The 20533-nt window shown below is 64.7% G+C and overlaps 2 protein-coding genes across 3 annotated transcripts in view; one reads left to right on the top strand and one right to left on the bottom strand.

Annotated features, from left to right (window-relative positions):
- Positions 1-11139, top strand: part of ATP1A3 (ATPase Na+/K+ transporting subunit alpha 3) — a 33190-nt gene extending 22051 nt beyond the window's left edge. For both annotated transcript variants that reach the window (XM_054052676.1, XM_054052675.1), the window contains exons 14-23: positions 907-1043; positions 2373-2523; positions 4252-4420; positions 4493-4647; positions 6315-6438; positions 7380-7525; positions 8463-8593; positions 9391-9492; positions 9929-10020; positions 11075-11139. In XM_054052676.1, coding sequence (XP_053908651.1) covers positions 907-1043; positions 2373-2523; positions 4252-4420; positions 4493-4647; positions 6315-6438; positions 7380-7525; positions 8463-8593; positions 9391-9492; positions 9929-10020; positions 11075-11103 — 1236 coding nt within the window. In that variant the 3' untranslated portion in view covers positions 11104-11139. The remainder of the gene's footprint in view (positions 1-906; positions 1044-2372; positions 2524-4251; positions 4421-4492; positions 4648-6314; positions 6439-7379; positions 7526-8462; positions 8594-9390; positions 9493-9928; positions 10021-11074) is intronic.
- Positions 11140-12234: 1095 nt separating this feature from the next.
- Positions 12235-15791, bottom strand: RABAC1 (Rab acceptor 1). Its single transcript, XM_054052654.1, has 5 exons — positions 15698-15791; positions 14923-15126; positions 14332-14429; positions 13248-13349; positions 12235-12364 (listed from the first exon to the last, which is right to left on the bottom strand). The coding sequence occupies exons 1-5, from the start codon at positions 15775-15777 to the stop codon at positions 12267-12269; spliced, it is 582 nt and encodes a 193-aa protein (XP_053908629.1). The 5' UTR covers positions 15778-15791; the 3' UTR covers positions 12235-12266.
- Between the last annotated feature and the right edge of the window lie 4742 nt (positions 15792-20533).

Here is a 20533-nt window from a genome sequence, read left to right as displayed (position 1 = left end):
TGGGGTCCCTCCCTGCACCCCAACAACCCCCCCGCACCCCAAACCTCCCCACGTACATCCCAAATATCCCCTGCACCCCAAACCTCCCCATGTACACCCCAAATCCCCACACACCCCAAACCTCCCCACGTACATCCCAAATATCCCCCTGCACCCCAAATCTCCCCCCTGCACCCCAACAACCCCTCCGCACCCCAAACCTCCCCACGTACACCCCAAATCCCCACACACCCCAAACCTCCCCACGTACATCCCAAATCCCCCCCTGCACCCCAAATCTCCCCCCTGCACCCCAAACCTCCCCACGTACATCCCAAATCCCCCCTGCACCCCAAATCTCCCCCCTGCACCCCAAATCTCCCCACGTACACCCCAAATCCCCACACACCCCAAATCTCCCCCCGCACCCCAACAACCCCCCCCGCACCCCAAACCTCCCCACGTACATCCCAAATCTCCCCCTGCACCCCAAATCTCCCCCCTGGAGCCCAAATCTCCCCACGTACACCCCAAATCTCCCCCTGCACCCCAAATTTCCCCCTTGGAGCCCGAATCTCCCCCCCTGCACCCCAAATCTCCACACACACAAACCAAATCTCCATCCCTGCACCCCAAATCTCCCCATTTCTCCCTCCCTGCACCCCAAATCTCCACCCCTGCCCCCCGAATCTCCCTCTTTCTCCCCCCTGCACCCCTAATCCCCCCCAATCTCCACCCCTGCACCCCAAATCTCCCCCTTTCTCCACCCTTGCACCCCAAATCTCCCCCCTGCTCCCAAAACCTCCCCCCTCCGCCCCCCTATTCCCTTCCCTGCACCCCAAATCCCCCCCTTGGACCCCAAATCTCCCCCTTTCCCGGGGTTCCCCCCCACCCTCCGGAGCTGGGGGTCACCCGCTGCCCCCCCAGGTGATCATGGTGACCGGGGACCACCCCATCACGGCCAAGGCCATCGCCAAGGGCGTGGGGATCATCTCGGAGGGCAACGAAACGGTGGAGGACATCGCCGCGCGCCTCAACATCCCCGTCAGCCAAGTGAACCCCAGGTGGGGGTTTGGGGGGGCTGGGGGGGCGGGAGGGGGGGGTGGGGGTGCAGGGGGTGATGGGGAGGGGCTGGGAGGGGCAGAGAGGGGGGTTTGGGGGTGCAGGGGGTGATGGGGAGGGGCTGGGAGGGGGATTTGGGGGTGCAGGAGGTGATGGGGAGGGGCTGGGGGGGCAGAGAGGGGGGTTTGGGGGTGCAGGGGGTGATGGGGAGGGGCTGGGAGGGGGATTTGGGGGTGCAGGAGGTGATGGGGAGGGGCTGGGGGGCAGAGAGGGGGGTTTGGGGGTGCAGGGGGTGATGGGGAGGGGCTGGGAGGGGGATTTGGGGGTGCAGGAGGTGATGGGGAGGGGCTGGGGGGCAGAGGGGGGGTTTGGGGGTGCAGGGGGTGATGGGGAGGGGCTGGGAGGGGGATTTGGGGGTGCAGGAGGTGATGGGGAGGGGCTGGGGGGCAGAGAGGGGGGTTTGGGGGTGCAGGGGGTGATGGGGAGGGGCTGGGGGGGGCAGAGATGGGGATTTGGGGGTGCAGGGGGTGATGGGGAGGGGCTGGGAGGGGGATTTGGGGGTGCAGGAGGTGATGGGGAGGGGCTGGGGGGCAGAGAGGGGGGTTTGGGGGTGCAGGAGGTGATGGGGAGGGGGGTTTTGGGGTGCAGGAGGTGATGGGGAGGGGCTGGGGGGCAGAGAGGGGGGTTTGGGGGTGCAGTGAGTGATGAGGAAGGGCTGGGAGGGGGATTTTGGGGGTGCAGGAGGTGATGGGGAGGGGCTGGGGGGCAGAGAGGGGAGTTTGGGGGTGCAGGAGGTGATGTTGGGGTGCAGGGGGGGTTCCCAGCTCAGTTTCGGGGTGCAGGGGGTGATGTTGGGGTGCAGGGGGTTCCCAGCTCAGTTTCAGGGTGCAAGGGGTGATGTTGGGGTGCAGCGGGTTCCCAGCTCAATTTCGGGGTGCAGGAGGGGAAGTTGGGGTGCAGGGGGCTCCCAGCTCAGTTTCGGGGTGCAGAAGGGGATGTTGGGGTGCAGGGGTTCCCAGCTCAGTTTCGGGGTGCAGGAGGGGATGTTGGGGTGCAGGGGTTCCCAGCTCAGTTTCGGGGTGCAGGAGGGGATGTTGGGGTGCAGGGGTTCCCAGCTCAGTTTCGGGGTGCAGGGGGTGATGTTGGGGTGCAGGGGGCTCGCAGCTCAGTTTCGGGGTGCAGGGGGTGATGTTGGGGTGCAGGGGGTTCCCAGCTCAGTTTCGGGGTGCAGGAGGGGATGTTGGGGTGCAGGGGGTTCCCAGCTCAGTTTCGGGGTGCAGGAGGGGATGTTGGGGTGCAGGGGTTCCCAGCTCAGTTTCGGGGTGCCCCAGGGACGCCAAGGCCTGCGTGATCCACGGGACGGACCTGAAGGACATGAGCTCGGAGCAGATCGATGAGATCCTGCAGAACCACACCGAGATCGTCTTCGCCCGCACGTCCCCCCAGCAGAAGCTCATCATCGTCGAGGGCTGCCAGCGCCAGGTGGGGCACCCCAAAACCCACCCCGAACCCCAAAACCCAACCCGAGCCCCAAAAATCCACGCCGGACCCCAAAAATCCACCCCCAAACCCCAAAAATCCACCCCAAAACCCAACTTGAATCCCAATCCACCCCAAACCTCCCAAAATCCACCCTGAACCCCAAAAATCTACCCTAAACCTCCCAAAATCCACCCCAAACCTCCCAAAATCCTTCGCGAACCCCAAAAATCCACCCCCGAACCCCAAAAATCTGCCCCAAAACCCAACCTGAATCCCCCAAATCCACCCCAAACCTCCCAAAATCCACCCCGAACCCCAAAAATCTACCCCTGAACCCCCAAAATCCACCCCAAACCCCAAAAATCCGCCCCAAACCTCCCAAAACCCACCCCGAACCCCAAAACCCAACCCGAGCCCCAAAAATCCACCCCGAACCCCAAAAATCCACCCCCAAACCCCAAAAATCCGCCCCAAAACCCAACCTGAATCCCAAAAATCCACCCCAAACCTCCCAAAATCCACCCCAAACCCCAAAAATCCACCCCGAGCCCCAAAAATCCACCCCAAACCCCAACCTGAATCCCCAAAACCCAACCTGAATCCCAAAAATCCACCCCAAACCTCCCAAAATCCACCCGAACCCCAAAAATCTACCCTAAACCCCCCAAAATCCACCTCAAACCTCCCAAAATCCACCGAAAACCTCCAAAATCCACCCCAAACCCCACAAATCCACCCTAAAATACCCCAAATTCACCCCAAACCCCCCAAATCCACCTTAAACCCCCCCCAAATCCACCTTAAACCCCCCCCAAACCCACCCCACCACCCCCAAAATCCTCCCCCAGAACCCAAAATTGAGCCCCACCACCACCCCATGGTCCTCAACGCCCCCAGCAGAAGCTCAGCAAGGTCCAGGGCTGCCCGAGCCGGGTGGGCAACCCCCCAAAATCCTTCTCTGAACCCCCAAATCCAACCCAGACCCAGGTCCGGGCGCTGTCTCAGCAGAGCCCTCCAATGAGCCAGTTCCTGTCCCCATCCCCACGTCCCCACCACGATGGGATGGTCCCATCCCTCTGATCTCCATGTCTCCATCATGAGTAGATGGTTCCCATTCCCTCCACCATGGGATCATCCCATCCTCATGTTCCCATCATGACAGGATGGTCCTCATCCCCATCCCCACGTCTCCATCAGGAGTAGATGGTTCCCGTTCCCACCATCATGGGTTTATCCCATCCCCACCATGATGGGATGGTCCCATCCCTCTGGTCTCCATGTCTCCATCAGGAGTAGATGGTTCCCATCCCCACCATGATGGGATGGTCGCGGTCCCCATGTCCCCAACCCCACGTCTCCATCATGAGTAGGTGGTTCCCGTTCCCACCATGATGGGTTCGTCCCATCCCCATGACCCCAACCCCACGTCTCCATCATGAGTAGGTGATTCCCATTCCCACCATCATGGATTTATCCCATCCCCACCATGATGGGATGGTCCCATCCCTCTGGTCTCCATCTCCATGTCTCCATCATGAGTAGATGATTCCCATCCCCACCATGATGGGATGGTTGCAGTCCCCATGTCCCCATCCCCACGTCTCCATCATGAGTAGGTGGTTCCCATTCCCACCATGATGGGTTCCTCCCATCCCCATGACCGCATGTCCCCATCCCCACGTCCCCACCACCATGCGATGTCCCCCCTCACCTCCTCCGTGTCCCCAGGGCGCCATCGTGGCGGTGACGGGCGATGGGGTGAACGACTCCCCGGCGCTGAAGAAGGCCGACATCGGGGTGGCCATGGGCATCGCCGGCTCCGACGTCTCCAAGCAGGCGGCCGACATGATCCTCTTGGACGACAACTTCGCCTCCATCGTCACCGGCGTGGAGGAAGGTCAGTGTGGCACCAGTGGGGTTGGGGGTGGTTTTGGGGGGACCCCCGTGACGCCCATCCCCGTCCCCTCAGGGCGCCTCATCTTCGACAACCTGAAGAAGTCCATCGCCTACACGTTGACGAGCAACATCCCCGAGATCACCCCCTTCCTGCTCTTCATCATGGCCAACATCCCACTGCCCCTGGGCACCATCACCATCCTCTGCATCGACCTGGGCACCGACATGGTGAGGGGCGCCTCGGGGACCCCCAAAATCCCTCCCAGGGAACCCCCAGATCTTGAGGGACGTCAACACCCCCCAAAGTCCTCCATGATGGGACCTTGAGGACCCTCAGGGACCCCCCAGATCTTGAGGGACGTCAACACCCCCCAAAGTCCTCCAAGATGGGACCTTGAGGACCCTCAGGGACTCCCCAGATCTTGAGGGACGTCAACACCCCCCAAAGTCCTCCATGATGGGACCTTGGGGACACTCAGGGACCCCCCAGATCTTGAGGGACATCAACACCCCCCAAAGTCCTCCATGATGGGACCTTGGGGACACTCAGGGACCCCCCAGATCTTGAGGGACGTCAACACCCCCCAAAGTCCTCCATGATGGGACCCTGAGGACCCTCAGGGACCCCCCAGATCTTGAGGGACGTCAACACCCCCCAAAGTCCTCCATGATGAGACCTTGGGGACCCTCAGGGACCCCCCAGATCTTGAGGGACATCAACACCCCCCAAAGTCCTCCATGATGGGACCTTGAGGACCCTCAGGGACCCCCCCAGATCTTGAGGGACATCAACACCCCCCAAAGTCCTCCATGATGAGACCTTGGGGACCCTCAGGGACCCCCCAGATCTTGAGGGACGTCAACACCCCACAAAGTCCTCCATGATGGGACCTTGGGGACCCTCAGGGACCCCCCAGATCTTGAGGGACGTCAACACCCCCCAAAGTCCTCCATGATGGGACCTTGAGGACCCTCAGGGACCCCCCAGATCATGGGCACCCCCAAGACCCTCAAACCCCTTAAGGTTTGAGGAGACCCTGAAACCCCTTAAGGGGACCCCCCCAGCACCCCCAAAACAGGGGGGAACCCCCTTTGCCAACCAGCAGGGACCCATAGGGACCTCGAAGACCCCCAGAGCTCCCCCCAGGCACCATGGGGACCCCTCGAAGTCGGGGACCCCCCCTTTCCCGAGCGCCCCTGAGGACCCCAAAACCCCTCCAGGCACCATAGAGACCCCCCAAAACAGGGGGGACCCCAACTTTCCTGAGAACCCCTGACTCCTGGGGACCATAGAGACCCCCCAAAACAGGGGGGACCCCAACTTTCCCGAGCACCGCCGACCCCTGGGGACCTCAAAACCCTCCCAGGCACCATTCAGACCCCCAAAACAGGGGGGACCCCAACTTTCCCAAGAACCCCTGACCCCTGAGGACCCCAAAACCCCTCCAGGTACCATGGAGACCCCCAAAACAGGGGAGACCCCAACTTTCCCAAGCACCGCGTACCCCAAAACCCCCCCAGGCACCATGGAGACCCCCAAAACAGGGGGGACCCCAACTTTCCCAAGCACCGCGTACCCCAAAACCCCCCCAGGCACCATGGAGACCCCCCAAACAGCGGGGACCCCAACTTTCCCGAGAACCCCTGACCCCTGGGGACCCCAAAACCTCCCCAGGCACCATGGAGACCCCCAAAACAAGGGAGACCCCAACTTCCCCGAGCACCGCTGACCCCTGGGGACCCCAAAACCCTCCCAGACACCATGGAGACCCCCAAAACAGCGGGGACCCCAACTTTCCCGAGCACCGCTGACTCCTGGGGACCCCAAATCCCCCCCAAGGCTCCTCCCAGCCCCCCTGGGGACCCCACGGCCCACTGTTTTGGGGTCCCCCCAGGTCCCCGCCATCTCGCTGGCGTACGAGGCGGCCGAGAGCGACATCATGAAGCGGCAGCCGAGGAATCCGCGCTCCGACAAACTGGTGAACGAGCGGCTCATCAGTATGGCCTACGGGCAGATCGGTACGGGGGGCTGGGGGGCACTGGGGGGGCTGGGGGGCTGCTTGGGGCTGGTTTGGGGGTTAAAGGGGTGTTTTGGGGTGCCTGAGGCCATTTTTAGGCTGGTTTGGGGTTTCCAGGGGGTGTTTCGGGGTTCCTGGTCCCGTTCTAAGCCATTCTGGGGTGTTTTGGGGGTAACAGAGGCCATTCTGGGGTGTTTTGGGACTTCCAGGGGGTGTTTTGGGGTGCCTGGACCCATTCTGAGCCTTTTGGGGGTTTCCAGGGGGTGTTTTGGGGTGCCTGGACCCATTCCGAGCTGTTCTGGGGTGTTTTGGGGTGACAGAGGCCATTCTGGGGTGTTTTGGGGCTTCCAGGGGGTGTTTTGGGGTGCCTGGACCCATTCTGAGCCATTCTGGGGTGTTTGGGGCTTTCCAGGGGGTGTTTGGAGGTGTTTTGGGGTACCTGGGGCCGTTCTGGGGTGTTTTGGGGTTTCCGGGGGGGGGGGGGGTTTGGGGCACCTGGGTCAGTTCTGAGCCATTCTGGGGTATTTTGGGGTGTTTCCGGGTACCTGGGTCCATTCTGGGGTGTTTTGGGGCACCTGGGGCCGTTCTGGGGTGTTTTGGGGTGTTTCGGGGCACCTGGGTCAGTTCTGAGCCATTCTGGGGTATTTTGGGGTGTTTCCGGGTACCTGGGTCCATTCTGGGGTGTTTTGGGGCACCTGGGGCCGTTCTGGGGTGTTTTGGGGTGTTTCGGGGCACCTGGGTCAGTTCTGAGCCATTCTGGGGTGTTTTGGGGTGTTTCGGGGTACCTGGGTCCATTCTGGGGTGTTTTGGGGTGTTTTGGGGCACCTGGGGCAGTTTTGAGCCGTTCTGGGGTGTTTTGGGGTGTTTCAGGGCACCTGGGTCAGTTCTGAGCCATTCTGGGGTATTTTGGGGTGCCCTGACCCCCCCTTTTCCTCCCCCCAGGGATGATCCAGGCGCTCGGGGGGTTCTTCTCGTACTTCGTGATTTTGGCCGAGAATGGGTTCCTCCCCTCGTGCCTGGTGGGGATCCGCCTCAGCTGGGACGACCGCACCATCAACGACCTGGAGGACTCCTACGGGCAGCAGTGGGTGCGTGGGGCACCCCAAAACCCGGCCCGCACCCCCAAAACGCAGCAAGGAGAGGCTCTGAGCATCCCAATCCACTGCAGGGCTCCAAATCGGGCTCTGGGCACCCCAAATCCCTTCCATGGGGGGCTTCGTGCACCTCAAATCCTCAGCAGGAATGGAAAGGGGGGGGGCCTGGCCCGGCACCCCAAAATCCACCAACGAGGGGTCTGGGCACCCCCAAATCCCCTCTATGGGGGTCTTCGTGCATCCCAGATCCACAGCAGGGATGGAAAGGGGGGGTCTTGCCACCAAAATCGGGGGTGGGGGGCAGCACCCTAAAGCCTGGCACTTGGGTGTCCAGGCACCCCAAATCCATGTCAGGGTTGCAAAGAGGGGTTCTGAGCACCCCAAAATCGAGGGATTGGGATATCTCCTCCCCAATTTCCATCCAGGGCTGTTGGGAGGGGTCTGGATACCCCAAATCCCAGGGATGGGGGGGGGTCTGGGCACCCCAATTCCCATCCAGAGCTGTCAGGGGGGCCTGGGCACCCCAAATCCCAGGGATAAGGGTGTTCTGCACCCCAAATCCCATCCAGGGCTGTCAGGGGAGGTCTGAGCACCCCAAAATCGAGGCATGGGGGTGGTCTGGGCACCCCAATTCCCATTCAGGGCTGTCAGAGGGGATCTGGGCACTGCCAATCCCAGGGCTGAGGGGGGTCTGGGCACCCCAGTTCCCACTCAGGACACCCCAAAATCAAGGGGTGGGAGGGGGTCTGCACCCCAAATCTCATCCAGAGCTGTTGGGGGTAAGGTCTGGGCACCCCAAGTCCCAGGGATAGGGTTGTTCTACACCCTAATTCCCATCCAGGGCTGTCGGGGGTGGGGGGGGAGTGTCTGGGTACCCCAAATCCCAGGCGGTGATTTTGGGGGGGTCCCTGACGCTGTGCCCCCCCCGCAGACCTACGAGCAGCGCAAGGTGGTGGAGTTCACGTGCCACACGGCGTTCTTCGTCAGCATCGTGGTGGTGCAGTGGGCCGACCTCATCATCTGCAAGACCCGACGCAACTCTGTCTTCCAGCAGGGCATGAAGTGAGTGGGGGGATCCCCAAAACACAGGGGGTGTCCCCAAAACCCTGGGGTGGGAAGCAAAACCCAGCGGGAGGCTCCCAAACCTTGTGGGTACCAGCATCCCCGAGCATCCCATGGCAACGGAACCTGGTGTTTCCTCAAAGTGGGAGGGGGTCCCCCAAAATAGGAAGGGGGTCCCTAAAATAGAAAGGTGGCCCCAAAACCCCGGGGGGTCCTTAAAGTGTGATGGGGGGGGTCCCCAAAACCCTGGTGGGGCTCCCAAACCTTATGGGTACCAGCATCCCGCATCCCCGAGCATCCCATGGCAACGGAACCTGGTGTTTCCTCAAAGTGGGAGGGGTCCCCAAAATAGGAAGGGGGTCCCTAAAATAGAAAGGTGTCCCCAAAACCCCGGGGGGTCCTTAAAGTGTGATGGGGGGGTCCCCAAAACCCTGGTGGGGCTCCTAAACGCCGGGGGTACCAGCATCCTGCATCCCTGAGCATCTCCCGGGTGATGGTACCTGGGGGGGGGGGGCGGGGAGTCCTGCATCCCTGGGTAATGCGGGGGGGGGGGGCTCCAAAATAGGAGGGGGTCCCCAAAACATGGAGGGGATGCCTAAAACCGCGGGGGGGGAGTCCCCAAAATCCTGGGGGTCCTGCATCCCTGAGCATCCCTTGGCTGCTGGTACCCAAGTGGGGGGATGTTTCGCTTCCCGGGGAGATGCCGGATTTTTCGGGGGGAGGGGTGTTAGATTTTGGGGGGTTCGGGGGGTGTCGATGGGGCGGGGGGGGCTGAATTTTGTGTGTGTCCCCCCCAGGAATAAGATCCTGATCTTCGGGCTCTTCGAGGAGACGGCATTGGCCGCGTTCCTCTCCTATTGCCCCGGGATGGATGTGGCGCTGCGCATGTACCCCCTCAAGTGAGTGGGACCCCCCAAAAAATGGGAGGGGAATGGGGGGGCGGCTGGTGACCCCTCCCAGGTGGAAATATTGGGGGGGGGTGCGGGCGGGTGGTGACCCCCCCTTCCTGCAAGGGACGGGTGTGTTTTAGGGGGGCTGTGACCCCTTAGAGGGGATTGGGGGGGGCTTTATTGAGGGGGGGGGGACTTCTTGGGGGGTGGGGGCTCTTCTTGGGGGGGGGCTTTCACCCCCCATAGCTATTGGGGGGGCTTTTTTCGGGGGGGTCCTTGCCCCCCCCATGCTATTGACGGGCTCGGGGGGGGGGTCTTTATTTAAAGGGGGGGGTCAGGGTGCTGGGGAAGGTCTGTGCCCAGTTCGGGGGGGGCAAATGGGTTCTGGGGTGCTGCCCCCCCTCCCCATCACTAAACCCCCCCCTATTTTTTGCGCCCCCCCCAGGCCGAGTTGGTGGTTCTGCGCCTTCCCCTACAGCTTCCTCATCTTTGTCTATGACGAGATCCGCAAACTCATCCTGCGCCGCAACCCCGGAGGTGGGCACTGGGAGGCACTGGGAAGCAACTGGGACACACTGGGAGGCACTGGGAGGCACTGGGACACACTGGGAGGCACTGGGTTGGACTAGGAGGCAACTGGGAAGCACTGGGGGCCACTGGGATGGACTAGGAGGCAACCGGGAAGCACTGGGAGGGACTGGGAAGCAACTGGGACACACTGGGAGGCACTGGGATGGACTAGGAGGCAACTGGGAAGCACTGGGAGGGACTGGGAAGCAACTGGGACACACTGGGAGGCACTGGGATGGACTAGGAGGCAACTGGGAAGCACTGGGAGGCACTGGGATGGACTAGGAGGCAACTGGGAAGCACTGGGAGGGACTGGGAAGCAACTGGGACACACTGGGAGGCACTGGGATGGACTAGGAGGCAACTGGGAAGCACTGGGAGGGACTGGGAAGCAACTGGGACACACTGGGAGGCACCAAGAGTCAACTGGGAGGCACTGGGATGGACTAGGAGGCAACTGGGAGGGGCTGGAAGGCAACTGGGCAGGACTGGGAGGCACTGGGAGGGACTGAGAAGCAACTGGGGGGGACGGGGAGGCAACTGGGAAGCACTGGGAGGCACCAGGAAGCAATGGGGAGGCACTGGGATGGACTGGGAGGCACTGGGATGGGGAAAGAGGAGAGCTTGGGGGGCTGGGAGGGGCACTGGGGGCAACTGGGAGGGAATGGGACAGACTGGGGGGGAAAGGGGGGAGCTCAAGGGGCGGCAAGGGGCACTGGGGGCAACTGGGAGGCTCTTCGGAGGGACTGGGTTGGACTGGGAGGCAACTGGGAGGGGGCAATGGGGGAGCTTAGGGAGCTGGGAGGGGGAAGTGGGGAAACGGGGGGACTGGGGGCAACTGGGAGGGACTGGGAAGAACTGGGAGGGAGAAAAGGGGGAACTGGGAGGGACTGGGAGGGGGAAAAGGGGGTTGGGGTGCTGGGAGGGTCCTGGGGGCAACTGGGAGGGACTGGGAGGGGGGAAAGGGGAGTCTGGGGGGGGTCTAAGGTGGGGCCCCCCCTGACCCCCCGTTTTCTTGCAGGTTGGGTGGAGAAAGAGACCTACTACTGACCCCCCCCCAAATCCCCCCCCCCGGGGGGTCCCAGCCCCCCCTCCCCCCCCTTTGCCTGCCGTGCGCCCCCTCCCCCCCCCCCCCCGAGCCCCCCAAAATCGGAGGGGGGGGGGTCCTCGCCTTACGGGGGGGGTGTCCCAGGGGATGATTTGATTGGGGGGGCACCCCCTTATCCCAAACCCCCCCCCGCCCCCCGGTGTCGTCGTGTGAGAAAAAGCACCAAAAAATGGTGAAAAATGAAGAAAAAACATCAAAAAAATCCCCCCCCCAAAAGAAACAAAAAAGGATCAAAACAAAGTGAATTTAACAAATAAAAGTGCGAGAACACGCGTGTGCGGGAACATACAAACATGTGTGTGCGGGAACATACGAACATGTGTGTGCGGGAATGGGGGGGCACAGGAGCCGGGACACATGTGGGGGGGGACACACAAGGGGGTGGGAACACGCATGTGCGGGAACATATGAACACGTGTGTGCGGGAATGGGGGGGTACAAGGGGGTGGGAACATGCGGGAGGGGGGGCACAAGGACCCTGCAGACACGTGGGGACGGGAAGAGCCGCGCACACGCGTGTGCCCCCCCTCAACGAACACGCGTGTTTCTGGTCACACCACAGCTTTATTACATGGGAGGGGGGCAGCAAAAGGGGGGGGAGCCCCAAAATTAGGGGAATTTGGGGATTGGGGGGGATCCCAGGAGGGTATTTTGGGGGGGGGGTGTGTACAAAAGGGGGGGTTATTGGAGGGAGGGGGGTATTTGGGGAGGGGTATTTTGGGTTGGGGGCAGTTTTTGGGGTGGGGGAGCCCCAAAGGGGGGGGGGATTTTGGGGTGAGGGGGTACTTGAGGAAGGGTATTTTGGGGTTGGGGGGGTCCCAGGGGGGTATTGGGGGGATATCTTGGGGGGGAGGGGGTATTTGGGGTAGGGGAAGCCCCAAAAGGAGTGGGGGGGATATTTTTGGGGGGGGGTGGGGTGCATTTGGGGGGGGGGGCAAAGGGGATCCCAGGGGGGTATTGGGGGGGGCACAAAGGGGGGGGCATTTGGGGGGAGGAGAAGCCCCCAAAAGGGGGGTATGGGAGTTGGGGGGGGGTATTTTTGGGAAGGGGGGGCATTTTGGGAAGGGGGGGTATTTTGAGGGGGGGGGTATTTTTTGGGGAGGTCTCAGATGGGCTCCATCTGCAGCGGGGGGGGCCCATCGCTCTCGGGGGGCTCCGGGACCCTCAGAGCCGCGTGTGCCCCAATCAGCACCAGCGTCGCCCCTGGGGGGGGAAGCATAAAAATGGGGGGTGTAGGGGGGGGGCCCCCAAAATCCACACACCCCCCCCCCCTTAGCTCCCACAATTCAGATTTGGGGGGGGGGGGAATTTGGGGGGGTTCAGGGTGTTTTGGGGGGGGGTTATGGGCTTAGGGGCGCTGGAGAGGGGGTGTACATTTGGGGGGGGGCACAGTATTTTAGGGGTGTCTGGGGGGGGTCCAAGGATTTGGGGCGGAGCAGATTTGGGGGGTCTTGGGGGGGGTTCAGGGTGTTTTGGGGGGCGTCTCATGGATTTGGAGGTCAGGGGCTCGATTTGGGGGAGTCTGAGGGGTCTTAGTGGTTTGGGGGGGTCAGTCTTGGGGGGGGTCTGGGGTGGTCTGAGTGGTTTGAGGGGGTCATTTTGGGGGTCTGGGGGGTCACTTTGGGGGATCATTTGGGGGGTCTGGGGAGGTCTCAATGGTTTAGGGGCGTTGGGGGGTCATTTTGAGGGGGTTGGGGGGGGGGTCAGGGTTTCATTTTGGGGGGGTCCGGGGGGGGGGGGGGGGGGCGGGTCTGAGTGGTTTGGGGGGCATTTGGGGGGGGTCAGGGAGGCTCTTTTTGGGGGGTCTCGGTGGTTTGGGGGGGGGATAGGGTGTCATTTGGGGGGCACTGGGGGGGTCTCAATGGTTGGAGGGGTCTCGGGGGGGTCATTTTGGGGGTCTGGGGGGTCACTTTGGGGGGTCATTTGGGGGTGTCGGGGGGGTCATTTGGGGGGAGCCGGGGGGGGTCATTTGGGGGGTCTCAGTGGTTTGGGGGGGATAGGGTGTCATTTGGGGGGGGCTGGGGGGGTCACTTTGGGGGGTCATTTGGGGGTGTCAGGGGGGGTCATTCGGGGGGGGGTCTCTCACCCAGCACCCAGAAGAGCGCGGCGCCCGCCCCCCCCAGCCAGAGGAGGGGGAGCGCGGCCCCCCCCGCCAGCGCCTGCTGCTGCACCGGGCTCAGCTCCCGCCCTGCAGGACCACCACTCACACCAGTGCTCCCAGTAACCCCCCAGTTAACGCCCCCCCCCGGGACCCCCCAATCCTCCCAGTTCCCCCCTTATGCTCCAGTAATTGCTCTCAGTTCTTCCCAGTGCCCCCCCAGCCCTTCCCAGTGACCCTCAGCGCTGCCCCAGCCCTTCCCAGTCCCTCCCAGTGCCCCCCCAGCTCTTGCCGGTGCCCCCCAGTGCCCCCCAGCCCTTCCCAGTCCCTCCCAGTGCTCCCCCAGCCCTTCCCAGTGCTTCCCAGTCCCTCCCAGTGCCCCCCCAGCCCTTCCCAGTGACCCCCAGTGCTGCCCCAGCCCTTCCCAGTCCCTCCCAGTGCCCCCCCAGCTCTTGCCGGTGCCCCCCAGTGCCCCCCAGCCCTTCCCAGTCCCTCCCAGTGCCCCCCAGCCCTTCCCAGTGCTTCCCAGTGCGCCCCAGTGCCACCCCAGCCCTTCCCAGTGTCCCCCAGCCCTTCCCAGTGTTTCCCAGGCCCTCCCAGTGCCCCCCAGCCCTTCCCAGTGCCCCCCAGCCCTTCCCAGTGTTTCCCAGTCCCTCCCAGTGCCCCCCCAGCCCCTCCCAGTGCCCCCCAGCCCTTCCCAGTCCCTCCCAGTGCCTCCTCAGCCCCTCCCAGTCCGTCCCAGTGCCTGCCCAGACTATCCCAGTGCCCCACTCATCCCCCCCACTGCCCCTCGAGTCTGTCCCAGTGCCCCCCCAAGACTCTCTCAGCCCCTCCCAGTCTGTCTCAGTGCCCCCCAGTATGTCCCAGTGCCCTCCCAGCGCCCTTCCAGTGTGTCCCAGTGCCCCCCCAGACTCTCTCAGCCTCTCCCAGTCTGTCCCAGTGCTCCGCAGTGCTCCCCCAGCCCCTCCCAGTCTATCCCAGTGCCCTCCCAGCGCCCTCCCCGTCTGTCCCAGCTTGCCCCAGTGCCCCTCCCAGTCTGTCCCAGTGCCCCCCAGTCTGTCCCAGTGCCCACCCAGTAGCAGCAGGGGTCCGCGCTGGGCCCGCAGCCGCACGCCGTAGCTCACCCCGAAGAAGACGCCGAGCGCCAGGAGCAGCAGTGGGGAGGTGACGCTGGGGAGATGTGGGGCAGCCGTGGGGCAGGAGATGGGGGCAGTTAGGGGGCAGCCGTGGGGCAGATGTGGGGCAGGAGATGGGGGGAAATAGGGGGCAGCCGTGGGGCAGATGTGGGGCAGAAGATGGGGGGAAATAGGGGACAGCCATGGGGCAGATGTGGGGCAGGAGATAGGGGTTAGCCATGGGGCAAATGTGCGGCCTCACATCTCCCCCCCCCACAGCCCCCATCCTGCCCCATAGTGCCCCCCTGCCCCATAGCGCCCCACTCACAGGCAGTAGAGCCCCAGCGCCAGCCCCACTCCCTGCCCCATAGCGCCCCACTCACAGGCAGTAGAGCCCCAGCGCCAGCCCCACTCCCTGCCCCATAGCGCCCCACTCACAGGCAGTAGAGCCCCAGCGCCAGCCCCACTCCCTGCCCCATAGCGCCCCACTCACAGGCAGTAGAGCCCCAGCGCCAGCCCCACTCCCTGCCCCATAGCGCCCCACTCACAGGCAGTAGAGCCCCAGCGCCAGCCCCACGGCGCAGTAGTTGCTCTGGAAGTGGCGGCCGTTGCGGCCGAGGCGCCGGCCCAGCTCCCCCACATCTCGGGGGACCCCAAAGCGCCGCTGGTCCAGAAAGGAGCCCCACGGCCGCAGTCCGGCCCAGCCTGCCTCGACCCACTGCCGCGCGCTGTGGGGCAGCAGCGCTGACAGCCTAGGGGGAAAAGAGTTGGTTATGGGGCAGAGCGTGGGGCTGGACCCACAGCACCAGCCTCGCCCCACTGCCGCGCGCTGTGGGGCAGCAGCGCTGACAGCCTAGGGGGAAAAGGGTTAGTTATGGGGCAGGGTGTGGGGCTGACACACAGCTGTGGAGACACAGCTCCAGCCCCACAGCAGACCTGCCCCACATCTCCCAGTCTCACACTGTCAGACCCACTTCATCCCCTGCCCCACATCCTCACCCCATATTCCCCACACCCCAGCCCCACATCACTCCGCATCCCCCCCCCACACCCCTGCTCTGCCCCGCACTCTCCCCTCTGCCTCCTCCTGCCCCACATCCCCTCCTGCCCACACCACCCCTGCATCTCCTGCCCCACATCCTCACCTGCCCCACACCGCCCCACCTGCTGCCCCACATCCCCTTGCCCCACATCCCCCCCTTGCCCCAGCTGCTGCCCCACACCCCCTGCCCCACATCCCAGCCTCATACCTGCCCCATATCCCACAGCCACATCACCCCACATCCCTGCCCCACATCACCCCACATCACCCCACATCCTCACCTGGTGCCCAGGCCACTCTCAGTCGCGGGGTCGCAGAGCGGCTCGGCCTTGAGGGGCTGCGGGGGGGCGACGGCCGCCATGGCCGGGCGGGGGGGGGCGGTTCTGGGGCCGCTATGGGGCGCAGGGGCTCAGTTTTGGGGTGAAAGGGGCGGGTTTGGGGGGGGCGGGGCCGCATCGCGGTGCCACGTGTGGACTGGGGCGCGGGGGATGCCGGGAGGGCTCGTGGCATCATGGGAGTTGCAGTTCGTCGATAGCGCTACGGCAAAGGGTAGCGGGCGCGCCGCGAGGCATCATGGGAGCTGTAGTCAGTTGTGGACGTCGAGTAATTGCGCTGCGCTCAGCGCGGGGCATTATGGGAGTCGTAGTCCACAACAGGCGACATAGCAATGGGGTTGCTCGCCGCGGAGCATCATGGGAGTTGTAGTCCATGGAAGGCGCCATTGCTATGGGGCTGGGGGTGGTTATCCCCAAATTCCTATAGGGACCCCCTCAGGACGCCCCCCAAAAAGTCTCTGAAAGCCACAGACCCCCTTCCCAGGGGACCCCCAGGGGCCTCCTACGACAACTGGGGACCCCAGGGACCTCCCAGAACCATTGGGGATATCAAGGACACCTCGTGGACCGTTTGGGGACCCCCCTCGGACCATTGGGGACCTCGGGAACCCCCCCAGAACCTTTAGGACCCCCCCGGTCCCCCCCAAGACCTTTAAGGCGTTGGAGTCTGGGGGGGCGGCGCTGCCACCTCCCCCTCTCCATCTCCTCATTAACGCTAATGAGTGGCTCCGCCCCCTCCCGTTAATCACTGCCACTGATGAAGATCGATCGCTACAGGCGCGAGACTTGGGGGGGGGGGGGGGGGGGGCGTCTGTGGGGGTTTGGGGTGGCTGTTGGGGGGCTATAGGGGGCCTGGGGGTGTTGGGGGCCCATAGGGGGGTCTAAGGGAGCTGTTGGGGGCCCAAAGGGAGTCTGAGGGGGCTGCTGGGGGGCCATAGGGGGTCTGGGAGGCTGTTGGGGGGCTATAGGGGGTCTGGGGGTCTAAGGGGGGGGCTATAGGGGGTCTGGGAGGCTGTTGGGGGGCTATAGTGGACCCGGGGGATCTATTGGGGGGCTGCTGGGGGTCTGAGGGGGACTGCTGAGGGGCTGTTGGGGGCATATGGGGAGCTCTAGAGGGGGATTTAGGGGGCTGGGGGAGGCTTTTGGGGGGCTTGGAGGCGCTATAGGGCACTATAAGGCAATATAGGGGAATATGGGGGGGGCTATAGGGGCCTATGGTAGTGCTATGGCGGGGAACGGAGGGGTTAGAACCTCCGGCCCCCCCTCTGTGCCCCCCCCTCCCCTTCCACCAGGGGGCAGCACCGCCCCAAGCCGGGGCCGTCAGTAGGGACACGGGTTAACGGAGGCCGCAATGACACCACCCCCCCTGCAATAACTGCCCTAATAACCACCCCAAATGACACCCCCCCTCCCAAATATCGCCCCCCCAATCTCTAGGCGCCCCCATCCCCCCCTGATTGATGCCTGTTTACGGCGGGAGGGGGGTAGGGGGGGGCCCATCCATCACCCGGCGCCGCCACGCAAATTCCCTAATCAAAACATTTTACTCGTAAATGGGCCCGAACTAATTAACTCAAGTGTTAATTAACGCTCGGCGCCGCCGCCACCATCCATCTTCGGGCTGGGGGGGACTTGGGGGGGGGGGGGGTGTTCGTCCCTTCCCTCAGCTGTGGGTGCTGGGGGAGGGGGGGGATTGGGGTGTCCTGGGGGACCCCAGCCTGGTTTGGGGGGTCCTTAGTCTGGTTTTGGGGGCTCCCACCCTGCTTTTGGGGACCCTTGGGTGCAGGAGGGGCTGGTTTTGGGGGTCCTTACTCTGGTTTTGGGGTCCCTGGGTGCAGGAGGGGCTGGTTTGGGGGTCCTTACTCTGCTTTTGGGGACCCTTGGGTGCAGGAGGGGCTGGGTTTGGGGTTCTTACTCTGGTTTTGGGGTCCCTGGGTGCAGGAGGGGCTGGTTTGGGGGTCCTTACTCTGGTTTTGGGGTTCCTGGGTGCAGGAGGGGCTGGTTTGGGGGTCCTTACTCTGGTTTTGGGGTTCCTGGGTGCAGGAGGGGCTGGTTTTGGGGTTCTTACTCTGGTTTTGGGGGTCCCTGGGTGCAGGAGGGGCTGGTTTTGGGGTCCTTACTCTGGTTTTGGGGGTCCCTGGGTGCAGGAGGGGCTGGTTTTGGGGTCCTCACTCTGGTTTTGGGGTCCCTGGGTGCAGGAGGGGCTGGTTTTTGGGGGTCCCTCCTGGTTTTGGGGGTCCCCAGCCTGATTTGGGGTCCCTGGGCTGGTTTGGAGGGGGGGGGTGTCCCTTCCCCCGGTTTGGGGATCCCAGGTGTGTCCCGAGGTCCCTTCCCTCCATGTTGGGGATCCTTTATCCCGGTTTTGGGGTCCCCAGCCCGGTTAGGGGGGACCCCAAGTGGGTTATGGGGTCCCTGTCCTCCCCCCCCCCGCCCCTTCGAGACCCCTCCTGCCCCCCCGCCCCTCCCTCTTGCCCCCCCTCTTTGCGCCCCCCGCCCCGTGCCTCCCTCCCGCCCCCCCCCCCCCGGTGCCGGTGCCCCCCCCGGTGCCCCCCCGCCCCCCGCCGCCCCCCATCCATCACCCTCTGACAGCTCCGGCGGCGGCGAATTAGCACCTAAATCGAATATTGATCAGCGCGGCGGCCGCTCCGCTCCGCTGCCCCCCCCGGGCCCCCCCGCGCCGAGACCCCCCCCGAGACACCCCCGAGAACCCCCTGTTCCGCTGCCCCCCCCCCGCGCCGAGACCCCCCGAGACCCCCCCCGAGACACCCCTGTTCCGCTGCCCCCCCCCGCGCCGAGACCCCCCCCGAGACACCCCTGTTCCGCTGACCCCCCCCCCCCGAGACCCCCCGAGCCGAGACCCCCCCCGGAGACCCCCCCGAGCCGAGACCCCCCCCGAGACCCCCCCCGAGAGCCCCCTGTTCCGCTGACCCCCCCCGGGCCCCCCCGCGCCGAGACCCCCCCCGAGACACCCCTGTTCCGCTGACCCCCCCCGGGCCCCCCCGCGCCGAGACCCCCCCTGAGACCCCCCGAGACACCCCTGTTCTGCTGCCCCCCCCGCGCCGAGACCCCCCCCGAGACCCCCCTGTTCCGCTGCCCCCCCCGCGCCGAGACCCCCCCCCGAGACCCCCCTGTTCCGCTGCCCCCCCCGAGCCGAGACCCCCCCGAGACACCCCTGTTCCGCTGCCCCCCCCCGCGCCGATCCCCCCCCCCGAGACCCCCCTGTTCCGCTGCCCCCCCCGCACCGAGCCCCCCCCCGAGACCCCCCTGTTCCGCTGCCCCCCGCCCCCCGAGACCCCCCCCCCCCAGCTCCCTGTTCTCCTCCCCCCCCCTCTCACCGGGCCCCCCCCAAACGGGCCCCCCCCATTCTGCTGCCCCCTCGGGACCCCCAAGGCTCTCCCCGCCCCCATACTGGGACAGGCACTCCGTGGGGGTCCCTGGTGCCTCCCCCCCCCACCCCCCCCTTCTCATCCAGCCCCCCCCCCCCCCCGCTGTTAATTATCGCTGAGCAATTAGGGAGGGGATGGGGGAGTCCAGAGCCGCCCCCCCCCCCCCAGCGGCCACAAGGAGGGGGACCGGCCCTGTCCGTGTGTCCCCCTGTCTGTCTGTCTGTCTGTCTCTGTGTCCTGTCCGTATCCCGTCCCCGTGTCCCGTCCGTGTGTCCCCGTGTCCTGTCCGTGTGTCCTGTCCCATGTCCCATCCATGCGTCCGTGTGTCCCGTCCGTGTGTCCCATCCATGTGTCCCCATGTCCCGCATGTCTGTCCCCATGTCCCGTCCGTGTGTCCCATTTGTGTGTCCCATCCATGTGTCCCCATGTCCTGTCTGTCTGTCTGTCTCTGTGTCCTGTCCGTGTGTCCCCATCTCCTGTCCCCGTGTCCCGTCCGTGTGTCCTGTGCCCTGTCCTCGTGTGCCGTCTGTCTGTCCTGTCTCATCCTGCGTATCCCACGTCCGTCCTCTGTCCCCGTGTCCCATCTGTGTGTCTGTCCGTGTGTCCCTGTGTCCTGTCTCTGTGTCCATCCGTCTGTCTGTCCCCGTCCTCCTGTCCCGTCTCTGTCCTGTGTCCATCCCCGTGTCCCGTCTGTCTGTCTGTCTGTCTCCTGCCCAGCCAGGACCCCGTGGGGACACAGGGGGACAGAGCGCGGCCTGGTGGTCCCCGTGGGATGTGGGGAGACATGGGGGGCTCTGGGGGTCCCCATGGGATGTGGGGGGCTCTGGGGGTCCCATGGGATGTGGGGGGGCTCTGGCGGTCCCCATGGGATGTGGGGGGCTCTGGGAGTCCCCATGGGATGTAGGGGGGCTCTGGGGGTCCCCATGGGATGTGAGGGGATGTGGGGGAGCTCTGGGGGTCCCATGGGATGTGGGGGGATGTGGGGGGATGTGGGGGGGCTCTGGGGGTCCCATGGGATGTGAGGGAAGTGGGGGGGTCTGTAGGTCCCCATGGGATGTGGGGGAGCTCTGGGAGTCCCATGGGATGGGGGGGGGTTCTGTGGGGGTCCCGTGGGGGTCCCAACAGTGGGGTGACAGGTTGGGTGTTGGGTGATGATCCCATTGATCCCCAGGATGGGACGTTGGGATCCGATGGGGACATTGGGGGGACATCGGGGGGGTCAACATGGGATCCTATGGGACCCCGTGCGATGTGGGGGGTCTGGGGGGTCCCCATGGGATTTGGGGGGACATGGGAGGGGGGTCTGGGGGTGCCCATGGGATGTGAGGGGGGTCTGGGGGTCCCAACAGTGGGGTGACAGGTTGGCTGTTGGGTGTTGATGCCCAGGATGGGACGT

The sequence above is a fragment of the Cuculus canorus genome, chromosome 35 (assembly GCF_017976375.1).
Source record: "Cuculus canorus isolate bCucCan1 chromosome 35, bCucCan1.pri, whole genome shotgun sequence".
NCBI classification, from domain to species: domain Eukaryota; kingdom Metazoa; phylum Chordata; class Aves; order Cuculiformes; family Cuculidae; genus Cuculus; species Cuculus canorus.
The sequence above is the reverse complement of the archived record's forward strand: the minus strand, read 5'-3'. Positions and strand labels throughout refer to the sequence as shown.

Excerpts from the sequence above, each read along its gene's own strand:
- RABAC1 (XM_054052654.1), bottom strand. The coding sequence starts at position 15,777 with ATGGCGGCCGTCGCCCCCCCGCAGCCCCTCAAGGCCGAGCCGCTCTGC. Across the intron at positions 15,127-15,697 it reads GAGAGTGGCCTGGGCACCAG|GCTGTCAGCGCTGCTGCCCC; the intron begins GTGAGGATGTGG and ends TTTTCCCCCTAG. Across the intron at positions 12,365-13,247 it reads CGCGCTCTTCTGGGTGCTGG|GGGCGACGCTGGTGCTGATT; the intron begins GTGAGAGACCCC and ends TTCCCCCCCCAG.